Source organism: Acromyrmex echinatior, chromosome 3 (assembly GCF_024713525.1).
Source record: "Acromyrmex echinatior isolate Ae372 chromosome 3, ASM2471352v2, whole genome shotgun sequence".
In the NCBI taxonomy this organism is placed as follows: Eukaryota; Metazoa; Arthropoda; class Insecta; order Hymenoptera; family Formicidae; genus Acromyrmex; species Acromyrmex echinatior.
The window spans coordinates 16,071,126-16,096,329 of NC_141854.1; the positions used below are offsets into that span (position 1 = coordinate 16,071,126).

At 37.4% G+C, this 25,204-nt stretch overlaps 2 protein-coding genes across 5 annotated transcripts in view; one reads left to right on the forward strand and one right to left on the reverse strand.

The window, feature by feature from the left end:
* scalloped (TEA domain transcription factor 1 homolog scalloped) overlaps positions 1-11,728 on the reverse strand; it is a 166,248-nt gene extending 154,520 nt beyond the window's left edge. For 3 of the 4 annotated variants that reach the window (XM_011064993.2, XM_011065002.2, XM_011064969.2), the window contains exon 1: positions 9,434-11,437. In XM_011064993.2, the coding sequence (XP_011063295.1) occupies positions 9,434-9,458 (25 nt within the window). In that variant the 5' untranslated portion in view covers positions 9,459-11,437. Of the gene's footprint in view, positions 1-9,433; positions 11,438-11,605 lie in introns of those variants that run through there. The other variant, XM_011064987.2, reaches the window with a different exon arrangement.
* A 210-nt stretch (positions 11,729-11,938) lies between these two features.
* On the forward strand, positions 11,939-24,583 carry LOC105151619 (uncharacterized). Its single transcript, XM_087404521.1, has 2 exons — positions 11,939-17,402; positions 22,949-24,583. The coding sequence occupies exon 2, from the start codon at positions 23,028-23,030 to the stop codon at positions 23,484-23,486; it is 459 nt and encodes a 152-aa protein (XP_087260647.1). The 5' UTR covers positions 11,939-17,402; positions 22,949-23,027; the 3' UTR covers positions 23,487-24,583.
* The last annotated feature ends 621 nt before the right edge of the window (positions 24,584-25,204 follow it).

The following is a 25,204-nucleotide window of genomic DNA, read 5'->3' on the forward strand; positions in this document are numbered from 1 at the left end:
GTTATCGATTCTACCATTTCGTTACTTGCACAGAATTATCGCCTTTCTTGTCCCGTCAACGTCCCTCTCCTCCCGTCAAATTTCTTACACGCGACTTTACGCTGCACGCGAAATTTATTTTCAGCATTCAGTACTACAAACATTACAGTCACGTTACCTTTGATATTTCGCACTGTAAATATTATAAATCTCTCAGCCTCTCGTCCGCATGTGTCTTCTTAATCGATCCGCAAAGCCGATAAGAGAGAACGTATTTTACAACTACGCGCGTTATACTACGAGTATGTCGGTACAAAGGATGATCATTATTCATAGCGAGCAGCAAAAACGAAGGACGACGCATGACTCACGCATCGCCGAAACCCATTAGGCGCGTAACACACGTCTATTACGTCTAATCGATGATACTGATAAACGATGTTAATCGTTTGATGCTTATAATGCGCGCGCGCGCGCGCGCACGCGTGTATTTATATTGTATGTGTACGTGAGCGCGGGAAAAGTTGAAACGACGCGAATAGCAGTCATTCGAAAGTTACGAGCAGGGCTTTAAAACGCTTTTAAATCCGGCCGTCTAGTTCCACCGGTTTAGACCTATTAAACCTATTATACGACAACGCAACCTTTCGCAAATTGGCCCACGAATAGAGACTTTTCCTCCGAAAATCTGCTAGCACTCAGGAAGAAACTTGTCGCTGATTTAAATGCTTTTCTTTCTTAATACAAACGATATCGTAATGTTTGTTCCAGTCTTTATTTATATCGTACTTTATAGGGACTTTGTATAAAATCGTGATGCGACATTCTAAATATAAATGAACGCCACTCACTGCTGTTGTTGTTGCAACTGATGTTTATATAGGCGTTATATTAAAGGATCGTAAAAATATGAAATACAACGTCATTAAGTGGAGAGACGTTTGAATGGAAAATAGCGTCGTAATACAACCATGACACGTAGCGTCTACCACATAACCATGAAATAACACGGTAAAATGCAAAATCAAAGCTGCCTTGAGCATAAAGATTAAAACGAGTATAATCTCAGTAACTTGGACTTTCTCGAGCTTTTTGTACTTATAAGTACAAAGAAATATATCTTATTATTCAATATTATTATTTTAACTCCGTTGGGATTATTTTGTTTGCACATTCACAGCGTTAAAATTGACATAAAGAAATCATTTGACGTAACATGACTCAAAGATCGTATAATAGGTGTGTACAAATTTTTACTGAACCTGATGAAAATTCTATTTATATATTTCGAATGCTTTATACTTTATATAAATACGCATTTGGCTAAACATACAGTCGTCATAAATGCAACGTACAATTTATCCATAAAGTGGAAATACTCCACAGAATTGCAGACCGCGGTGCATATCGCGTCGTGCATAATGCTTCAACTATACAAACCGCAAATGAAAAGTACTAATATCGCGAGACTGTTTTAATCTCATTGAGAAAGCGCTGAACGAACGAGCTCGTTTTGCCAACCGGCGAAAGTGTCGTTAACCAAATACGCGGCGGCTCAGAGCATTTTAATTCTTTGCAATGCAATTAAAAAAACATGAGCGCGCACGTGAATCGTGCCGAAATTCTAAGCGAATTAAATTAATTATGCGCGGATTATTCCTCACATTCTCGGAAACGATATAAGTTGCTCGTGGCAAAATGGAAAATGAGAAACGGAGGAAGAAAGAGGAAGCTGGTATTAGACATTTAAATAATAGCGCGAGTAATATTACGTAACATTACGTTTACATTACGTTCTCTGTTTCGATTAACTCAAAATGATGCATTTAAAATGATGTTTTTAAAAACGGCTATCCCACAAAAAATGAATAAATTCCACTATTAATTCCTTTAAGAAGCGACAGAGGAAAGAATCTTTTTCAAAAATGTATAAAATCAAACATTACTGCGCGTAATTAAAATGCGTACGTAATAATAAAAGTAAGATGCATTTCTTTGTATTTATAAGTACAATCTATTATCATACATAACGTGTGTAGAAGTACGTAATTTAGTTATAGTTCAACTCAACAAGAAAGTCGTACGTACACACCTTTGGTGATAATTTTAGTTACTTGGAGGATTTGGCATCGTCTACGCGAAAAAGAAAACCACGCGGAATCGCATGCGAGCAAAAGAAACGTGTAACGGCGAAGAAGTGAGGCGAGACGAGGAAGCGGAAAAGGAGAAAGAAGAGAGTGTAGAAAAGTTGCAGAGGGTCGGTACGCGCGCGATAATCTATTTGCTCCTTTCGTAGACCAACGGGACAAGGTGTCCTATTTATATCCACGAGAAACTCGCGCCTAATGTGTAGACTGGTATTGTACAACTTTCATCGCTTTCCATAAGATGTTCCACTGCATCTGAATTGTACAGGAGAGAAACACGAAGGGAAACAGTAGTATCATTTTATTAGCGAAATTAACATAAAAACGAAGCAATATCGTGAGAAGTGGAAAAAAAAAAAACAAATCGAAACAAGTTTCCAATCTTTTTAAGGCAATTGTGAAATTGCGTAATTTTCATTCTTAGAAAATAACGTTGTATTGTATACACTGAAAAAAATATTGTACTAAAAATACCAATGAATTTGTTTGAATGATTTGTTTGATTTCTAAGAAATAGTTTCAAGTAAATAAATATTTACCAAACGTAAAATATGTATTAATTTGATATAAAAACCATTAATCTAATTTCATTCATCCTTTTTACTGAGTAAATATTTATTTATTGTAAATATTTAGTATCATTCAAAGAAATATGTACTAAGACTTTTTAGTAAATTTTGTTCAGTGTATGATGTTAAAGTTACCTGATTGCAATACCAAGTTTCGGAGAAGTTACAAATTTGTATTCAGAAAAGTATTTCTCATTTTCTTCTTCTCATTTTTAATAGTAACGAATCACCCAGTATAATGCGAACGAGATGAAACAAGGGACTGAAGAAGCGAGTAAAGACGAATCGTAGCCTCGAGCGAAAAATCGCTCGCGCGTACAAACAATCCATTCATTTAACAATGCGCGGCTCATGTTGCCGTTGTATCTCGAATCAAAGAGCTCCCGCGGCAAGAGAAGCTGCCTCAGGGAGAGTTGATCATCTCGCCAAAGGGTAGCAACTCAAAATAATCCGTATCGTATATTCTCCTACTTGCAATCGCCCGTCGAGAGTCCGGACTACTGTCGAAACATGACAGAAAGTATCTTCCCAATGGACGCGTTATAGCCCACAATAATGTTTATATAAATTCAATTAAGTAAATATTAGGTCATTTAAAAAGTATCCGCGGTTTTTTGTTCAATTTTTAAATGACCCAATATATATCGCTTATGATAACGGCGCTAATTATGATAAAAATGTTGCACGCGTAATCGGAAGATACGCGAGAAAAATCACGTGCCTTGTATGTACGTAATGCTTCTAGATAATTGAAATGCCGATTACAATGCGATAAACGATACTATTGATCGATACTCTCGAGAGAGCTAAGAAAAGTCGACATTTCCGAGAGCGCAATAAAAATGCACGCGTTTCCGGAGTCATCCTGTTTTTTCTCGATCGTCATCGACTCTCGGCATGATCAATCTACAATGAGAGTTTAAGGCAAAATTTATGGGCTTTCTACAATAAGTCCATTACCTAAGCTTCAAGTCTTAAGCCGTAAGAAACTGATCATAATCGATTAGTTTTCTCACATTCGACTGTGATTGATCAATTTCTTACAGCAAGAAAGCTTAGGTAATGACTTATTGTAGAAAACTTTTTAAGCTTTAAGCCTTAAGCAGTATAAGAAATTGACCAACAATAGTCAATTGTTCTCCTCACATTCGACTGTGATTGGTCAATTTCTTACGATTTAAAGCTTAAACCCTAAGTTGTACGCCTTAAAATCTCATTACAGACGTTTAAAGCGGCGTCTACAATGGGATCTTAAAGCGTGAAACTTAAGCTCAAGCCTTAAGCCATAAGAAATTAACCGTAGTCGATTATTCTTCTCGCATTCGATTGTGATTGGTCAATTTCTTACGGCTTTCATTTCAGGGCTTAAAGATTAAGATTTACGCTTTAAGATCTCACTGCAGACGCCGATTAAGAGAGGATTTAAGAGAGGCTAGAAAAGATGGCGCGATTTTGCGTCATGGAAGAAACGCGTTGCGTTCTTGGAGCATTCGACAAATTTGAATATCGACTCTATCGAAACACACCGATTACCGTGACTACCGGTTTCTTCGGGTTTACTCGCTGACTTGTTCGCTCGTTCGCTCGTTCGCTCTCCTGCGTGCAACGCCCGAGAAAGAGAAACGAGCCGACCGGTCGCGTCCGGCTGAAGCGAGAGAAGCGGAACGGAGAGAAATACACCTTGCACCTGTCGGCTGGTTACAGAAGTGGCTTTCCACTAAACTACGTCACCTCAGAATCGACCGATTAAAAGTCGGCGATACTCGCATCAGCCATCTTGAATCATGACGCGAGAAACGAGAATAAATGAAGACGCTATTCCTACCTGGCCTATTCAAACGAATTGAATCGAGAAAATATTACAACGCGAAATCAGTTAATAATCTAATATCTAGCTCACATATCTCTTAATATAATGAAGATCCTATCAAAAGGAATACAATATTTACGTTGCTCTGAATAAATGTTTTGATTTCGACAGCTGCCATATTATACAAAATCTCCGCAAGTGGTCTGTATATTATATTAATGGTTTCATCGGCGAAAAGTTATTTCAGAACAAACCGCGGGAAATTTTTTTTTCTCTCCCCCCTCCCCTCCCCTCCCCCCCTCCCCGTTTCCTTTGATCGTTTCCGAGATCGTAATTTCCGGCTTTGAAAAGAACGGACTTTAAGAAGAAAACAAGTTGTACGCGGGCAACTCGCAAAAATTTCATTCCACCGAGGAAGTTAGATATTTCTGTCATATCGTAATGGAAATTTATAATTTTGCCGCTTGACGCAGAGGACAAACGTAACCACGATCGGGACCGTTGCAGGCGTACTCGAGACGCTGTTTGTAGAAAGTGGAAACGAATTGCAAATGTTAGCACAATTGGCTGCGGCAACGATATTCGCGGAAAATAGAGAAACACGCAGGATGTATACACTGCGAAGCGGATATTAAAATGTTGCGGCTCGATGTAATTCTCGTGACGGCAGTTTTTCGAGAAATTTCCGTAATCGATCGCACGTTGAAAAGTAGAGACGTACAATGCGATGTGTGAAAAATAATAGAAACAACAAGCATTAATAAATATTTATAACACTTTTGCGATGCATAATCAACGCTTTTTATAACAAAGGCACCTCCGATTCATTTAGACATTGGCATTCGATTCGGATTACAGAATTGTCCTTTCTATCCGCACGACCGAGCAGTAACCACACAATTTTTGCAACGTAATCACTCTTTAAACGTGAAATATAATGAAACGCACGTGCACATCCGAAAAAGCCACGTTGTAAGAATTATATATCATTATTGTTATACTTCGGTGCTGTTACATCATCATCATTGAAGCCTTAATAATTTCGCGATTAATGCTCGTATTTTGTAACTCTTAATGACAATAACGATATCATTACACTGTCGTTTCGCAGATTTTATACATGTTAAAAAAAGCTACGCAATGATAATATAACGATATTGTTACTGTCGTTAAGAGTTACTTAATAGTGGCCTAAATCACGTCTATCGAAAAAGAAAATTGTTGATTATTGGCAAAACACGGATTCTTATCGCGGCCGTAATTATCAACTACGCATAGATATCAGCCGTTCGACGACGACACACGAATACGTGCTGCACAATCGTCAAGTCGCGATTATCTTTGAACAGTAAACAAAGGACATACGATATTTATAGATCGCGCGGATAATATCGTATCGAGCGCGAGTATCAGTAATCTTAAGTTACATTATTCATCGTCATCGACTCGCGTCGAATGACCGTAGACAGGCGAAATTAAATGTGGCACATGACTGAAACTACAATTTTCCCCAGGTGAGCAAAAATGTAAGAACGTAACTCGCAACTAATTCGCAAAGGGTCAAAGGGAAATTCTCTTGATTGCGAGTTCGCAATCAAACTTTGACGGCGCGCGAAAGTAAAACCATGACGCAAACGACTCCGAAACGGGACCGAAGGGAAATTTCGTTTCGAGAAGAAAAACTCGAGTTCGGTGCTTTAATCAGAAAACAGTCAATACGTCCTACATTTCGATGCGGTATCGGTTTTTTTAAGTGACATATATTTAACAGCGTATTACAATATTTCCATAACACGGATAATTAATCAGAAATTTCTCAGTATTTTCCCTTCCCAGAAAAGTATCTCTATCGATATACGAAAAATATTGTCAAATAGAAAATATGAATAATCAAAAGATTAAGATTACATTTTGCGAAGATAATTCTGAAATGTCAAGTATAATGCACCAATTAGTTAGGTACATATAAATTACGAATCGGCTACCGATACACACACACACACACACACACTGTGTAATTAATTGTCACGATAAATTTATGGATTATCGCTAGAGATACCGAGGCATATCGGTAAAGTAACAACAAGTGGTATCTGCGTGCAGGTGTAGGCATTGAATTAAGTAAGCATTCATTGGCAGCTCGTTAAATTGGTGGCGTCCCTACATGTACCTATGCCCGGATTTCCCGTCTTTGCGATAACACGAGACGAGTTATCGGGTGAAATTTATGTAACGTTGCACCGCCGCGTTCGCACGAAAATTATTTTCGATAACTCGGTGCGATAACGTCGCCAACTAATCAGTCCGCGTACTGACTGTCGTCCAATGTTTTTCCTTTCACGTTCGTTAGCAGCCGGTCACGCTCCGACGAAGGAGATTGCGCCAAGATTCATCGTTCGTCCGCGCGAAATTAGCGTCGCGATTCGGATTATACGATTACGTGCCTTTTCCACCTGCCGGGTTTCGCGAAAGTTCAAGAAAACGTTCCAACGAGCTCAACGCGACGCGATAATTCCGCGAATTAATCGCCGCCGTCGTCGCGACGGGATTAAACGAAGAGTAAAATCAGATTGGCGTGATCGATCCTCAGGAAACGATTTTTCTCCGCTCGATAAGACCGGACGATCGGTGAAAGAACGTGACGTCCATCCGCGCGTGGTTTTAATCTTAAAACCTGCTCGCGAAAGAAGTGTACCTTTCGAGATATAATCCGCTTTTCTTATCGTCCGACGTTTTGCTTGCAACTGATAGATACATGCTGCAGAATTGTGCCATATTTCAAGATCACGTTTACATGGAATAATATTTACGTTTATAATTGTTTACGTTAAATTTATATAAATCTTTTTCACGTAGATAATGCAGTGTAAAATATGTAATTAAATTAAACAAACAGTTTGTAGTTTCAAAAATAAATTCAATATAAAAAGAAGTGTCTGCGAGAGCCTTTCACGATTCATTATTTACGCCTCAATGCGTAAATAACTTATTTATGTAAAACTAAAAAAATTTCATATTGTGATAAAGTAAATTATATATTTTAACAATTTGCATAATTGTATATGACAATGAACTATCTGTTAATTTGTAATTATTTTTATTATTATGACAACGAATTATTGTTTAATTTATAATTAATTTTATTATACAACATATTAAAGATGACCTAATAATGGAAACATTTATGATTTTTAATGTACGATTTTAAAATATATGACATTCATAAAAAAAACATCAAATCAAACAAAATCCTCAAATTCGAAGTCGAAACATTTGTAAATGATTTGTTTATTATATAATTGTTGGTGAATTGCATCCTTTTACCTTATTATATATTATTTACGCACTGACAACCACAGAGACTCTTATAGTCACTTTTCTCGTATTAAAATATGTAAATTATTATAAATTGAATAATACAATACAAAAAGAAGTAATTAAGTTTTATAATTATCTGGTCAATATACATTTGACTTTAGTATTGATAAATAAAAATATACAGGGTGCCTCAAAGCCACCGAATTTCTTCTCAAGAACGGATTCTTTGGAACATTGTAAGAAAAAAATCCTATAATACGAAAATGTCGAGGGTATAATAATTCTCAAATTATTCGCGATTAAAATTCTCTAATCGCAAAGCTGACATTTCGCGCGCTCATAATAATATGACAAGTGGTGAAGGTGCTTCAGGACTCTCTCAGCAAGTTCAAGATTATCATATCAGATATGTAAGATAAAAGCAAGATAAAAAACTTTAACGCAGTCCAGTGCAACGACAAAGAACGTAGTCTTCGATAATCATAATAAATTATTCACATGGATACACAAAACACAGTTTACATAGTTTACATTGACGTTTACATATACGTAGATATGGATTATATTTTACGCATAAACGCACAATTCTGAATACATGTTTTTATTATCCTGATCATCTGGGCGAATTATATTTTAAAAATTCCGTAATCCGTCACAAATATTTCCTTGACAACATGCATGTCCAAAAGACATGAGAAACGTCTTTTGGGACATGCATGTCTAAAAGATATCTAATAGCGAATTCGATTGGATACAATCAACACGCACAGGTACACCCTAAAGTCATCGTACACAAATTGACATAATAATATGTTTAATATTGAATCATGAAATCCTCAATACATTTTATTATGCTGTTAAGTAAAATCTATTTTATAATTTGAAATATTCGCATCTTACTTTTACACAAATTAAATCAGTGTACAACGGCTTTAATATGCATTAATGTGTCCAACCGAATTCGTAATAAAAGACGTCATAAGGAGGTCTTCTAGACAATACGTGTTGTCTCTCTTGGTTAATATTACATTTTCTAATTAATATAAAAAAAACAGCATTAGAAAGGAACACAAATATAGCGCTCAGTCAGGTTTACTCGAAATGAATTTCATCTTCGTCCTTTTACCAACAAATTTCGAGCACCTTCGTCGAGCGAGTTTAAAGGCCTCGCGCCTGCTTGAAACTTCTCGAAAAGGCATCGACAAGCTAAAAGTAACGAGTCCACCGCGCGCTGACGCTTGTGTTTTAGCCGTTCGATCAGGTGCGCGCCTGTCTCTTAGCAAAGACACGTAAACAATGGATGCGATGATGGCACGCACGCAGCTGTTCGTGGGCTCCGAGTGCGATCGCGGTGAGTAACAGGACTCGGAGAAAAGAAGTCCCGCTGCTTCGGCTGAGAGAGAAAGAGAGGTCCATCCATAGAAAAACCACGGGCTGCTGCGTACGTCGTGTCTTTACGTGGAACACTCTCGCGTTCATACGCACTCGTACGTGTCGACGGCCGAGCGACGGAGGGGACGGACATTCGCATTCGCTCATAGGCAGGCACGCACGCGCGCACGCACGCACGCATCCACACATACACAGTACAAATAAAAAGAGAAACTCACTCCAGAAATAATGCACAGTATCCATCCAAGCCCCGCGGTGGCGAAGATAGGACGTTGCCTTCCTCCGGGATTATCGGAGCGCGTTCAGCAGCGATCGTACGACAAAACGACACAAAACGTCGGGTTTCCCCTCAAGTTTCCTCCGCGCGACGGCACTGATCTTCTCCTCCACCTTTTCTCCGTCGTCGTCGGCGTAGTCCGACGACGACAATGCACTACTGACACTCCTGACCCCCCCCCGGGTTGGATTGTATTGCACGTCGTTTCACGCGTCTCTCGCAATTTCACGACAGTCCCGTCGTCGGGGCACGAAGATCACGGAAAGGATTACCTTCCTTCGGTTTCTCGTCACTTCGCGACACTCGGTACTCACCGGTCTCCCTCGAATAACTTCCTCGTCGCGCGTCGCGCCGCGACGCCTCTCGTATGCATTACCCACGCACGCTTTTCCCGCGTTCGTTCCCGTTTCGCGTTTACACACGCATGGATGGATGGATGGAGTAATTCGCGCAACGGAAAGACGAAGAAACTCGACGCTCGGGGCGACGGACGTATGCACCGTTATTACGTGTTACGGACGACCAAAGGAGGCGACACAAAGGATGTACACTTCGCTCGCTCTATAGACTTCGTCTAGAGACTGAAAGACACGATCTCGCCAATGTGCTCCGATTCAACTTGGCGCCTCGTGAATCTCGCGACTGAGGCACAGCGATCCGACGCGACGCGATGCGATGCGATGCGATGCGATACGATGGGATCCGATGTGACGCGACGCGATGTGATGTGATGTGACGTGACGTGATGCGTCGCGTGCGTCCGCGCGCGTCGCGACACTTTTCAAAACAATATACAACCAACACACCAACCAGCGCACGTCTCACCCCGTACGTGTGCTCGCTTTAAGCGCTTTCTCGCGCCACCGCCATGCGCCACTCCGCGGCTTCAGCTCCCCTACCCTCTCTCTCTCTCTCTCTCTTTCTCTACCCCCCTACCTTCTACCCTTCCTCTCTTCCAACCAACGGCGGTTTTTCCGCACGCACACGCCGCCGCGGATCAATAATTCACCATACGAATTCACCAGAAGCGGGCGAGCGGCGACAGGACAGAACGACAAGAGCGAACGAGCGAATGAGTGAGCGAGCGAGCGAACGAACGAACGGGCTGGCGGACAGGCGACTAGGCGGAGAGAGCAGCACGCGTTTCTGTTACGGCGCCCCCGCTCGCGCGTCGCGCCGGCAGCGAGGAAACGCGCATGCAGCCCATACCACCAGCATACACCACCCGTTCAAGTGATGACCGCGAGAGGAGAGTTACCCTAACCTCAACGGTGAGGTGAGGTGAGCCGCGTCACGTCGCGTAGCGTCGCGCTCTGCGCTGCGAATCGACTCGTACGCGATATCGACGCGCACAGCTGACACGGATGATACGGCACGCTTGTAAACACACGAGAGCCTATGTATGATTCCGAGTATACGCGAGAAGCACGAAAAGGCCGGATGCACGATGTAAACAGGCCTCTACCGAGTAAATACGCCGGTCGAACGAACGTCTCTCTCTCTCAAACGCGTGACGGCGAGATGATTTTTCTTTCGCATTCTTCTTTTTTTTTTTTCTTTTTTTTCTTCCTCTCTCCTTACGTGCACCGCCCGTGTTTCCGTCTTACCTCAACGGAGCAACGGCGGATCGCGACGGCGGACGATCGCCACGGCCGAGCGGAAGTACCGCACAAGCGTGACGAGTTAAACGTGCGAGTATCGGTCGCGGAGCGGATAATAACGGCGCCGGGTATTCATTCGCTCAGCTTTGTTCAGTGAAGCACTCTCGTAGAATAGAAATCCGCGCGCTACGTCAGTTTTTTTATCTCTCTCTTTCTCTCTCTCTTTCACGCACACATATGAGGTCTCTCTCTCGCTCCCTCTGTCGCCCTCTCACTCTCTTTCACCCATCAGTCTGTCCGTTTGTCAGTGACTCACTCTCTCTCTTTCTCTCTCTCTCTCTCTCTCTCTGCGGGTAATATCGTCATCGTCGCTGCAGTCGGACTCGTTCTTTGCGCGGGCCTGTTGCGAGACGACGCCACCGTCAGGACATCCACGGCACACGGGCGTGGACGCGCTCGCTCGCGTACGGCGTTTGGAAGCAATGTAACTTTCATTATGTCGTATTACTTACCACTTGGCTGAGCTGTGTGACGTGGCGGGACGCGCGCGAGCGCGAGAGCGGCCCTTATTTTCGCGGAGGTAAATTCGCACGGCGTTATATCGGCGCGCGGTACTGCACCACGGGTAAATACGAGGACGGTCACTCTCGTGTTTTTGGTATGCCAGGAATGGCACAAAGAATCTGGACAACGCACACGCCTGCTGCGCAGCCGTTCTGCGCACACGCTGACACCGCTTTAGGCGGCCGCGGGAGAAACCAGAAACCCCGGACGCGACCGACGCCGAACGAACTGACCCGAAGTTTCCGCTCGCTCCGATCCCCACCACTCGCCGACCGTCCTACCCAGTCCTACCCGATTCTCCCTCCCTCTCCCACCACCGATCCTTTATCTCCCCCAGATCCCCCACGGTCCCCCAGTCCCCCAGTCCCCCTAGGATCAGTCGCGTCACGCACGTAATAGAGGTTGGATGTTGGTTGGCTGTGTTCTCACGTCCGTTCACTCTCTCGCTTTAGATTCGAGGGGCACTTGTTGAATTTCAGGGGTCGCATTTTAGGCTTTACAAATAAATGCGCTAATAAATGAGAATGTAGTATCACTGAGCTCGACCAGGAAACTCGTAACTGCCCAATTAACGCATCTTTCATGCGTTAATTCTCTCGAGTGATGATACGTAATCGAGTAGACCGTATCACGTTCGAACAAATTGAGAAAACAAAGAATGGTTTTCTCCATTTTGCGAATATAGCTTCTGTTATGTTACATGATATCCGGCTAATAGTCCGGCGACATTATACGCTATTTGTAACTTGTTGCGTATGTATAAATCTTTAATTTGTCGTTATATATATATTCGTAATAGTTGTTCATTGTATGCGCATTTAAAGAAACTGTTGTCACAAAGAGAAAAGAATAAATGTTATGTCTCATTTATTTTTTTTTAAGTCGTGTATTTTATACATGTATTTCGAGAAGCAAAAATTAAATTTGATTACAAAATTATTATGTTAGTATACCGTTTTTCTTTAATAATTGCGATTGATTTTGATACGTAATATTTTACAAAGTTATGAAACAGCTCCACTTTCTAAGAAATAGAATATCATTATTAACTCATATCTTGTCTATCTTTCGAGAGATAATTCTTTTGTGAATATAGTTAAAATATATAGTAGTTAGATAAAGTGTTTTTTTTTCTTTCTAAAAACTCTAAAACTGTTGAAAGCATTCCTAGAATTCATTTAATGAAAATTTTTTTATTTTCACATGTTCGCATACAAAATATCACGCACGTTATGTTGACGTTTTAATGCTAATTTGGATTGAAAATTAGCTAATGTTGGATCTTAAAAATATAAAAGATATTTTAATACATTGTCGTTATTATTTTATTACACTGAAAAAATTTTTTCTAAATCTAAGCAATTAAAAATCGCTACATCTTCGTAACAGTCAATTACATAGAAAGAAGTTATTAAAATAGAATTAATGCGTATTCTAATTAATAATACAATAATAGAACTAGAAATTATCAAAATAGGACTAATGCGTATTCTAATTAATAATACAATTATTATTTCATAATATAAGCAACAATATAAAATCTTAAAGGGGTTTCATATATAATATATACATATATAATATAATCTTCAATTTTAACAATATTATAATTTCATTTCGACCTAATAATAACCATCTAAAATATAAAAAAAGTCACGTGTAATATAATTGCGATACAATGAGGAGAATTATCTGCAGCCAATTAGAACGATTTTTTTAAAGAAAAAAAAATATATATAATAAAAATTGATTCTGATATCTACATCTTGAAGAAAATTTACTTTAAATAAAATTAAGATTTTTTTAAGGTAATTAAGAGTTTACTTAAAAGAAATTTAAAGTGTGTAAAAAGTTAATCTAAAGTAATCTAAAAATTTTAAAGTATTTCAAGGCGTATTTTAAAATAATCTTTAAAAAACCGAAAGTTTTATTATTCCCATTGCATCTGTAATTTTTTAAGTACTTTTAAGTTTTAAAATAAGGTATTCATAGTTCTTATATTCAAGACCGTCTTAACTAAAGTTTTGAGATGTCATGAACTAATCACGTATTAGCTTCTTAAGACCTTACTTAAGACAGTTTAAAATAAGAACGGAGTATAAATACAAACTCTTTATAATTTTACATATTAATAATTGTATATCTAAAGTTTTATACAGATTCAGTATATTTTTCGTAAAAAATTTGAAAAAATTTGAAAAGGGAAAATAGATAAACGATTCAATAACCGAACATGTATGAATATCTGAACATTTACACAAAACTTTATAGATTGGTTTATATTCTTATTAACCTCAAATACTTTTTTAAATATAATACTAAAAAAAATTAAATTATAATATAGTAATAAAAAAAAAACATTTGAAATCAATAAGAATAAATTTTATGTATCTAAGTGTTCAGATATAATTACATGCCTAGGATGTTTATCTGTTTAGTTTTTAAGCAGAAGCAGTTACGTATAATACTTTGCTCTGTCCATTTAGCTTTCAATATTGAAGAGTATTTTTAATTCTTCCATTATTTATAATTCAATTTCAATTACGGTGTACATTTTACATTTGTATTTATTTTTTATGTACAAGTCTTTTTATTTTTAATTCTTGAAAAGCTTTTCTGTTTGCATGGGCTCTCTTGCCAATATCCATACGATATATAATAGAAAACTAACACAGAGACCATTTCGCAAAAGCGTTGCGCGACAATAAAGCGGTATCTCAAAAAGGAAAACGCGCCGCAGATTAATAACGACGACGTCAAACAGTGCGCTCTCGCAAACCGAAACGCGGTACGCGTACGAAAATAATGCCCGGAGCTGTTAACTTTTGCGACTGACACAAAGCCCGGCTGTAATTAATGCCTTTAAACGTTTGCCGCGCAATGAGCTCCTTTTGTCAGTCGGATGCATTGTGCTGTACAAAAGTTTACAAACAGGTCGGAGCAGCAGCGCAATGTGACGCGACGCGACGCGACGCGACGCGACGCGCCGTCAGGCTAAAACGAGAGATTTTCATTCACGTTACGTGTGTCGCGTATGTCGAATGGAAACGGCAAACTTCGATTTCGTCCAGCGTACATGTCCTTTTAATCACTTAATTGTGTTAACGTTCGATTTCTGCTTCGCGCGAACTTCCGCGGTCCATCGAGGAAACGTGTCGCTCGTTCTTTTTTTATAGTTGCGATATCATAGGCCTGTTTTTTTTAGCTGAACCAGTTCATCTTTCTCCTTCTTCTTTTTCTTTCTTAAAGAGAAAAGGAAGAAAAATAAACTAATGCAATAGTTCAGCTAAAATGCAACTGCTAATGCAGTTATCGCGAGATATTACAGAGCTTTTGTTATGTCGTAATCTTTTTTAAAGAAATTCACATTGTTATATTTTGAAGAAATTCGAAAATTTGCGATAAAATCAAGTTATCTTAATGCGAGACAAATAATATGACTTTGTAATTGATTCATGACATCTCAAATATAAGAATCGACTATGAATATCGGTCGAAGAGTCTGATAACAATGTCACGCAATTGATCATTAAGTCTCATTCAGATCGAAATATTGTCGGAAACATACGTCCGACAATGTATTCGACAAAATTCAATTTTAAATTCAAACAATTGTGAGATACATTTGTCGAATGTCTTGTCGTAGTTGTCGACAAAAATATTGATAGCAACTTAAAAATATGGGTGATATCATGTCGATGACAGTATTGGTTATAAGTTTATGTTTTCGTTCTCGAGGCGGTAGAGATCAAAAGAATGTCGGCGACTAGTGTCGTCGATATATCAATGAAAACACGTACACTTTGGTGACATCGAGTGTGACATCGTTACATTATGGCTTCTATTCACAGTCCATTCTTATTTCAAAAACTGTCTTGTAATGTCTCATTCTCAAGATGAACTGGATATTCTAATAAATGTTTCAAATCATTAATGTTACTTAATTCTCCATATAATAAAATTTTGTCATCACACTTTAGTTTATCTAATAAAACACTATATCATTGTATTTCTATCATGTTTTTTTCAAATTAAGGTCAAATCTAAAATCTCTCTTTTTTGAAAAGAATGTTGTTTGATGTATCTACAGTTGTACAAGCAGAAAGAATTAAAAAATCACTATCATTCATCATCTTAATATTAATATCATCAATATTTAAAAAATGCGATAACAAAAAGTAGTTGATATTATTGTCGGATACATTGTCGAATATATACATATGTCGAACACAAATCTAACAATAAAAATAATAGTTATTGATATTTTATCACCCATATTTGTTTCCAATATTTTTGTCATCTACAAATCGATGACAATGTTTCTTGATCTGGACGAAGCTTTATATAAACGTGAATCATAAATCTTTTCGCTTCTGGGCACGTATTATGAAATTGTTCTGAATGGATTCCCCAATTGTTCCATTTTTCCTAGAAAAAGCAATAAAAATCTAGGGAATAATTGAATAATTCCGATCGAAATCCATTACGATTTATTCTATGGTAAGTATCCTGGACACCTATTGTGGAACAAGTCAGAATGGATTCCGATTAGAATTATTCAATTATTCTCTAGATATTCTATTGTGTTTTCTAGGGAAAACGGAACAATCCAATTGGGATCCAATTTGTTTCATGATAGCTACTTAGGTACTCTGATATCAACTCGATAAAGACAAAAGTCATTCGTTTTAGATATGGTTGAATCGATTTTAACTGCGTGCGAATACATCGAGTGTCTTCAAGTATGATTCTATCCTTAACCGAATGTTAAACAAGGATAAGTAGAGTCTTTCTTGACGCTGGTTTTCTCGGCGTAAAATTACACTCGTTTGGACCATTCTTGGTATCGGAAACGCGAGTCTGTTGTGATCGCGTAATATCCAGCGATAAAAAGCTAGTTTTACCTGAAATTCGTGGCCGCGTATCATATCGCATTTCTCTCGCTGCAAACTCATGCGGCACACAACGAGATAATAATAAAAATTCCACCAAAGGCGTAATTCTCAAAGTCACCGTCGACGGCGCGTTTCCTAACGGAGAGAGTTTTAATGGTTGGAAAAAAGGAAAACGTTTGAGGGAGAGAATGAAGCGCGCGGCGAGCTTATCTTATTTTAATGCGCGGCATACGGAGTCTCGTTCGCGATGAAATTGACAATTATCCCGCTCTTTATGCCCTACCGCTTATTCGAGCTATTTCGACCTGAGCATAACACATGGCACGACCGGTATGCCGCGAATTCTATTTAACCGTCGATAACCGTAAAGTCATAAAACTGCCCCGCAGGCCGCTGCTCTGCCGAAGATAACTAATTGAAAAGCGTACAGAAACAACACTGATAGTGAATAAAGAGAGAAGCGGCTCTTTTAATTGTTCTCGTTGTCCGCGTCGTGGACCAATAATTACTATTCTAGAATAATTATGAACCGCGAGTGTAAAGGAAAATGAGATATACGCGCGCGTTTCATTATGCATTTTTATGTAGATATATATATATATATATGTATATATTCCTTTGCCTTTTATCTCTCCACATGTTGCGAAAAAGAAACATCGCACGCGCGATTCCGCGTTATGCAACGGTGCACTTTGCATTTGGCCGCGTCTGCTGACTTTACCTGGAGGATGGGTGTAGGTTCATCGACACGCACCACACATCGCGTTCGACGCTCTGCACCTGACTCTTGCAAGAAATCTGCAGCGTCGTCGAGTCGACATCATGAGCGCCGTTTTGCGCGAGCCAGATACAGGTACGTTCATATGCAAGGTGAATTAAAAAGGAATCGATAGGAATTCATTTTGTAAAGTTATGAATTTATAATTTTTCCTCCGCTTTACATTCGTCGACTTCCTGTTCTCATCTGTTTCTATATTCCTTTTAGCCCTGAAACGGTAATTTAAAATAAAACGAAAATAAATTTCTCTTTCTGTTTTTACATCCGATGTATAATTGCGTTACTAAATAATTTCAGTCTGTGTTCAAAAGGAAAAGAGATAGAAGAAGACTTGACAGAGACTTAAAAATAAATCTTCGAGCTTAGAATTTGTAATTTGCTGATATTAATTACAAAATTTCAAATTTCTTCTATCGTGTTCAGAAAATATTTGAATGAATGTTAGTAAAGTTTATTTTATTTACATAATAAGCGATTGGTGTCTTAAAAGAAAATCATTGTATAGTAAAATGACCAACTATTCAAAATTAGAAAGGACAGTTCCAAATTTTAACTCTTCTCACTTTATAACGCGTTCCAAATTTGTTTCAAATTAAGGACATAATTATAAATTGTTCCTTTTTTAGATGTGAAAATAATAAGTATGAAATATTTTCACACGAAGAAAATTTTGTAATTTTTTAAATTTAAAAACCCAGATGTTATTCGAAAATATATTTAATAAAAAGTATGAGTTTAAAAAATAAAATATGATTTCTTTTTGTCATTTTTGTGATTTTATATAATGTTACACATTAAGTATTATTAACTATTTACAAATATGATAATGTAATATTTTTGTATGTGTTTAACTAACAAAAAAAATGTTTATCTATTAAAATTTAATTACGACAATTAATATTAATTTTTTTTTAATGTCCTTTTTTCTTTGTTAAGAAGTTGATTAATTTACTATGTTAGCTGATGTATCGCGTTTTTTATCACACAAAGACAATTTGAAGGAATCATAGTATTATCTTGCGCTACATGTATTTATCGTGCGTGTATTGTTCAGAGTTACATCGTCTGATACGGAAGACAGTTAATTCTAGCCCGCGTCTAAATTCATGACGTCACAATGCTGAGATTGGACATTGCGTTAGCCGGAGTAACTCAGAATTGTAACCGTAGAATTACAATCAAGACCATAAGCGTGCACAACGCTCTTGTTTCACAATGTCACGGAAAGCGTAGCTGTTGCGACTATTATTCATAAACTATACATTTTGAATGCTATGATCTTATATATATATATGTATATATAAAAAGTTTCTATAATTTTTAAGATAATAAATTTTAGTTGTTACAAAAAAAAATTATTTGTGTTCTAGAAAAAGCTATTATAAATGAAGAATATAAAATATAAATTGTAGTAGGTATATATATATATATATATATATATATATATTATTTGTAAAAAGTTATAAAACGTTCTGCTTAATAAAATAGAAATTACGTATAATGTATAAATTATTATGATTATTATTATTATTATTATTCTCAATCACGTCTATTATTTTGCAAAATTCCGTTTTAGAATTACGTCGAAAATTAAATACGAAACAACGATGCGCAAGTTATGACGCATGTTGTATTGTTAGTGCAAATTTTTGACGGAAATTTCTCATCGCATTTTTCAACGATATTCCAAAGACGACGTCATTTTATTGTCAGTTTTGCGACACGGCGCTTTTCCTCTATCGGCGTTGCTTTTATTTAAAAAGGAAAATAAAAAAAGGAGAGAGAAAAGGAAGAAGGGTGAAGGCTTTAGGTCCGCCCCATACCAAGACTTTGCGTCGCCCTCATAAACTTCGAAAACATTTCTTATAAACGGCGGATGTTCCGCGGGGGTGAAATTCCTGACGGGTCTTATCATGGCAGAGATTTACTCGCAAGGACGGTGAGGTATAAAGTATTAAAATATCACGCGAATGGCGCATTCGGAAATTCCTGCTGCACCTAAAAGCAGAGACGTTGCTCGCGCAATATGAGGATTTTCTCTTTTACGGAATCGCCTCGCGGTAAGCGACTCTAAATTATTCGTTTCCTTATTTCCTACGAACTTTTATCATACGATTCTTACTTACTCTCTTTTCCTCTTTTACTTTTTCTTTGTAAATTTAATTTGTGATTTTATTTACTGTTATAACGTGCAAATATGTAAAATTAAATTTATATAAAGTAATTGGCGAAAACGAAGTAAAGAACAAGTAAGAATTACAATATAAAATCTATTATATATTTTCAACTACCTACAAATTCTTTAGTAATTCTAACGATAATTCTTAATTTTAAAATTATTAAAATCTGATATTGCAATTTATGGAAAATAATAATATTAAAAATTTTAAAGTTTCTTACATAGTAATTATTATATCGAAAAAAATTTCGTTAGAATAAAAAAAATATCTCTCGTTTGATAATAAAAGATTCCATTTGATAACGGAAATTTGTAAATCGAAAGAATCACGGTAAAGTCTTTGATACTTCACTCCTTCGATTTCACATGAAGATAGATTGATAGAACATAGTCCTGAATGACGCATCTTCGCGGATGTGCAAGAATGTTTGCGTCTACTCTTATTGTATCCGATCGTGTGCAAACGAGGACAAAGCAACGACGGAAGAAGACGCAGGGGAGATACAACGAAGCAAGGCAGTGTGAAAGGGGTCGAAAGGGGTGGTAGGAAGCTACTAAAGGGAGAAGGGCGAAAGGAGAAGGGAAGTGAGCGCGTACCTCACCTGGCATACCGGGAGAGTATCGCGACACATTTTGATCGAATTCTTCTCGAGGTCGGGGAATGCCGGTATCTCCCGTAGATATTATTACATATTTAGGCGGTACGCGGCTGGCAGTCACTCTCTCTCTCTCTCCCTCTCTCTCTCTCTCTCTCTCTCTCTCTCTCATCTTTCTCTATCTTTCTCTCTCCCTTTTCGCCTCGGAGATGTAATACACTTAGAAACGTATTCTCGTTCATTTTCTCTTATTCTCTCTCTCTCTCTCTCTCTCTCTCTCTCGACGCGGCGCCGCGGGGCGTACATATCTGGCTCACTATACTTGCGCCACTGCTGTATCCTCATAGCTCTCTCGCTCTCCTCGCACAGACCTCGAAGGATCGCAGTTCTGCGCGATATCCTGCATATCTCGGCATACCGTCCCCGTCGTTTCCGACATTGTTCCCTCGGCCCGCCCCCGCACGGTTCCCCGGCTCCGAACCCGGACGCGGAATAATCCCACTCGTTCGACGTCTACCGGGCCCGGCTTCCCGGCCGGATTCCAGTCGATTCTGGTACCGAGCTTGTGCAGGGTGAGAAGCCCCGGCATCGGGCATGATAATTGGATGCTTTTCCGCTCACTCACCCTTCTACCCCGCACCGCCCTTCTATCCTATTCCCGAAAAAGCGCGATAAAGAAACGCGTATAGGGGCTCTTGTTGACAGAAACCTTGAAAAAGCGCGTTACTGGGTACAAGATAGTATACAAGGAGAGTGGATGCTGAGAGAACGATCTGTATTCTGCGAGAATCCACAAATACAGATGTTAGAAAAATTGTCGTATAATATAAAAGAATATAACTTTAAATTGTTCAATAATTGTTAAATAAAAAATATTTTTAGCACATTACAGTAATTATTTATTATTAAATTAAGTATTCTATTTGCAGCTAATATCTATAGTAAATAATTAAATAATACTAGTTTACAAAAGGAAAGTATAAATTTTTTTAATTACTTTGAACCAGACATGATATTTGTCATAAATTTTTGGATAACAAAAACGATGCCGCAAGCTAAATTTTACTAACACATCAAGTTTCTGAAATTTATTGTGCAAGCAAAAATGGCTCATGAGTAATATTTGATTTTTTTTGTAAAAAAAAGTTTAATATTATCTTGAAATGTTGAATCAGAAGTTATCTCTTTTTTTTTACAAAAAATGTCAAATATTGCAAAAAAGCTATTTTTTCGCACATTAAATTTCAATTATTTTGGAAACCTAATATGCTGGTAAAATTTGGCTTGCGGCTTTGTCGTTTTCATCCAAAATCTATATGAAACATTTTGTCCGGTACAAAGTAATTTTTTGTTGTAAACTATTAGGTGTTGGAATTAATTCGTAGCGTTTTTTAATGAAAGAATGTTATTTATTTCACATGAGCATTAAAAAATACATTAATGAAAGTACTTCCCATCACTTGTAAAACGCTACGAATTAATTCCAACACCTAATAATATAATCAAAATAGTAAATAATTATACAAAAAATGCATAACATAATTCATAAATAAAAAAATGTTACTAATAAATAGAAATCTAACAAATTATTTGAACAAGAATTGTTTCTTCATAAATTTTTCATGAACGTAAATATTCTGTAAATATATACATTTTTCTTTTTGATTCTATTAAACAAAGAAAGCCGTTTAATGTTTATTTCTACAAATGTAGATTAACTTTAATCTTGGTTTAATTTATTTTTCGTCTTTTTCTAATTATTAGAATTATAAAAAGATAAAAAGTAAGTTAAATCGAGATTAAAGTTAACTTACCTTGATACAAAAATAAACATAAAAGACGCGCAAGTCATAAATATTTGCAACTTATCAAAATTAGCCTGTAACGAGAAAATAACGCGATTTACAACAAACATTTTCCGAAGCATCGTGTGTGTCCATTACGCGTTCACATTGATAGCCCGGTCGAAATGCGTTTGTTGAATATTCAATGTCTGTATTCAATGTCCAGTATTCGACTCCCGGCGGACGACAACCATAAGCACTATAGATTCTATTAGCAAACAGTCACGAGAACAATGGTTCGTCGTCGATGCGATTCCGTCGATATACAAGCAGAGAGTCGATGATCGAGCCCGATAAATGCCGGCCACCTTCCTTCGGCACATTTCACGGCGAACGTCCCGGGATACTATTCGCATATCTAAATCCCATAGAACGTCCCTGTCCGTACAATTCCCAGAATTGTTACCAGTCCGCAGGACCACTTGCTGCTACACTCCTTCGTGCATGACCGACCCTTAATTCGTCAAGAACGCCATTTCACATCGTCGTACGTGAGCGAACAATGTCAAATCCATGATGTAACGATATCTATATTTCATGATCAAATCATGTTCCAAAACATTTGAAATACGTTTTATGTTCTTTAACCTTCAGCCATTATGTGCTCAAGTCAAATTTGTGACCTGAATCTCTCTCTCTCTCTCGATATTTAAAAAACTACGCGCCATATTACTAATCAGCTTATTACTTCTGTTCAAATTCAAAATTTCACATATTTGTTTTCTTGATGAATTATATTTCTAATGTTTACAAGTTAATTTATTGCAGCATTAAGAATACAATATATCTGTACGGGCAAATACCTAGTGAGAAATGACAATGGAATTGATATCGAATCGATGTCAATTCGACATCGATTCCATTGTCATTTCTCACAGGATGGTTGCCTGCTGTACAATGTCAACATTATTCATTGTGCAGACTTTGCTCATTTTTAAATTTCGTCTAGAATATTTAAATCGTCTGTTTAACAAAATGTTACATTCCGTGAAATGTTTATAGGATTATCGCCAAGACAGAATAGGTCTGAAAGGTGTTCTATTTGACAATCGAAAATCTGAAGATACCAACTGTATATAGAATGCACGAGAACACGTTCGACATCGACGAAGATTTCTTCGACGCATTAGCACTGTTGCATTCGACAGAGCAAGACAGTGCGGAGAAGCTTCGTCGGATGCTGGACGCCTGCATTGAAAAGAAGCACGGCCTCGAAAAGACTTTGGCTGTCAGAATGCCGAAGCGATTTTTGCAAAACGTCGACGAATTCGCCCATCCGATTTATACCTCGAAGAGTCACGATCACGTAACGCAAGGATATAGTACGATAAAAACCGAGATCTGGGACGGTAATCTTGAGATCATTTCTTTTCTTGAAGCTGACGAAGCGGAGAACATTAGGAATCACCGGAAGTCCGACGTAAAAATATTCGAGGTCGATTACGAGGGCTGCTGCGAGGACGAAGAAGACATTCCTAGGATCTCCATTCCCGACGAAGGATCCGCCGACGGGACTGTATGCAAGGTTTTCTTCAATTAAACCCGGCCACTTAATAATTTATAGCTTAAATGCAAAATGCGCGAGAATGATGTGACTGTGTGTGACTAATTATCTTCGAAAGTCGCCGTGTTGTTGACTTAAATGAATTGTGACATCTGTGCCATGTAAACTCCAAGATCTGTAACGGCGCGAAACTGGGACCTTTGATTTTGCTCGAGTGCCAGGAGTGTCAAGAAGCTTATCATCCGCTGTGCCATCAACCTCCGGTCATCGATGTCGATGTTTACGACCCTAGAATCGTGTGGCGATGCAAACGATGTGTCAAAACGCCATCGGTGTCTCCTATGAAGGTTAAAATTATGGAAAAAAGGCACGTGAAGAAAATTCCACGAAATAGTGATATTTTCAAAAAGAATGCAAACATTTCGAAACTGAGAATACCTGGGAAAAGGGACGATGATTTCTTTGGGAAGAATGGTAAGGTTTGGAAAGGACAAATATTGACTTTAATCTTTTTCCTAAATGTCTTAATTACCTATGCGTCTTCTTGTAAAGTATTAGGTGTTGGAATTAATTCGTAGCGTTTTACAAGTGATGGGAAGTACTTTCATTAATGTATTTTTTAATGCTCATGTGAAATAAATAACATTCTTTCATTAAAAAACGCTACGAATTAATTCCAACACCTAATATTTCTATAGTTTTTTCAAATTTGAATATATTGTGCAAGAGAGAGAGAGAGAGAGAGAGAGAGAGAGAGAGAGAGAGAGAGAGAGAGAGAGAGAGAGAGTGTGTGTGTGTGTGTGTGTGTAATATATGATAGAACTATTGTATTGTGTACTAGATACAATAAAAGTTGGAAAATTTATGTGAAATTTAATATTTCACGAGTGCTACGTTTAATTAATGACACAATTTGTGTTAATTTAATATAATACGAATATATTAGGAAATTATACAAATATTATAAAAACATTTTCTTATTTAACATTAAGACAAATTCAATATTAATTAACAAATATTAGATTCAAATAGTACAACCATATTATTATATTAAATTAACACTCAGATGTGTTAAAAATTCAGCAGGAAAGTATTAATATAAACTACTTTTTATAATAAATCGTATTTCAAAAGCACATTTCTACTTCTATTCCTCTCCTTGTTAGAGAAAACTACCAAAAAGGATTTTTAATATTTTTGTCTTAGTAAAATCAACTCCGAATTAGTAAACAAATATTCTAAGATTTACGTTTTGTATGTTAAATGTGTTTTAAACAAATCATTTAAATATTAAAATCTTTAATATAAAAATCATCTAGTTATTGATAAGTAAGCTTTTACGCAAAAGTAGACCAGCCTATTTAGTGGCATTAAGCGCATACAGATAAATGTTAAAATCCACTTTTCTAGTTTGATCGAATATTTTAATATAAAAAGTAATATATGAAAATAAAAAAAAAAATATATATATATATATTTACAGATTTGTCGATAGAAAACAGAAGCACACAGTTATGCGACTTTCCATTATTGGCGGATATTTCACAAAGAAATAGAGATCTACCGATCTCGACATATTCGCGAAAAAGAACTGGATCTAAGCTTTCCCGTACTTCGAATAAATGAGAAGGCCGCAGATTCGATAAGTTCTATCTTATATTTGATTATTCCCTTTCTCTTATATACAAATATAAAAAATCATAATACGATAAAATAGAAAATATTCTAATAAAATTAGAATGATTGTATAAAAA

Excerpts from the sequence above, each read along its gene's own strand:
- LOC105151619 (XM_087404521.1), top strand. The coding sequence starts at position 23,028 with ATGCACGAGAACACGTTCGACATCGACGAAGATTTCTTCGACGCATTA.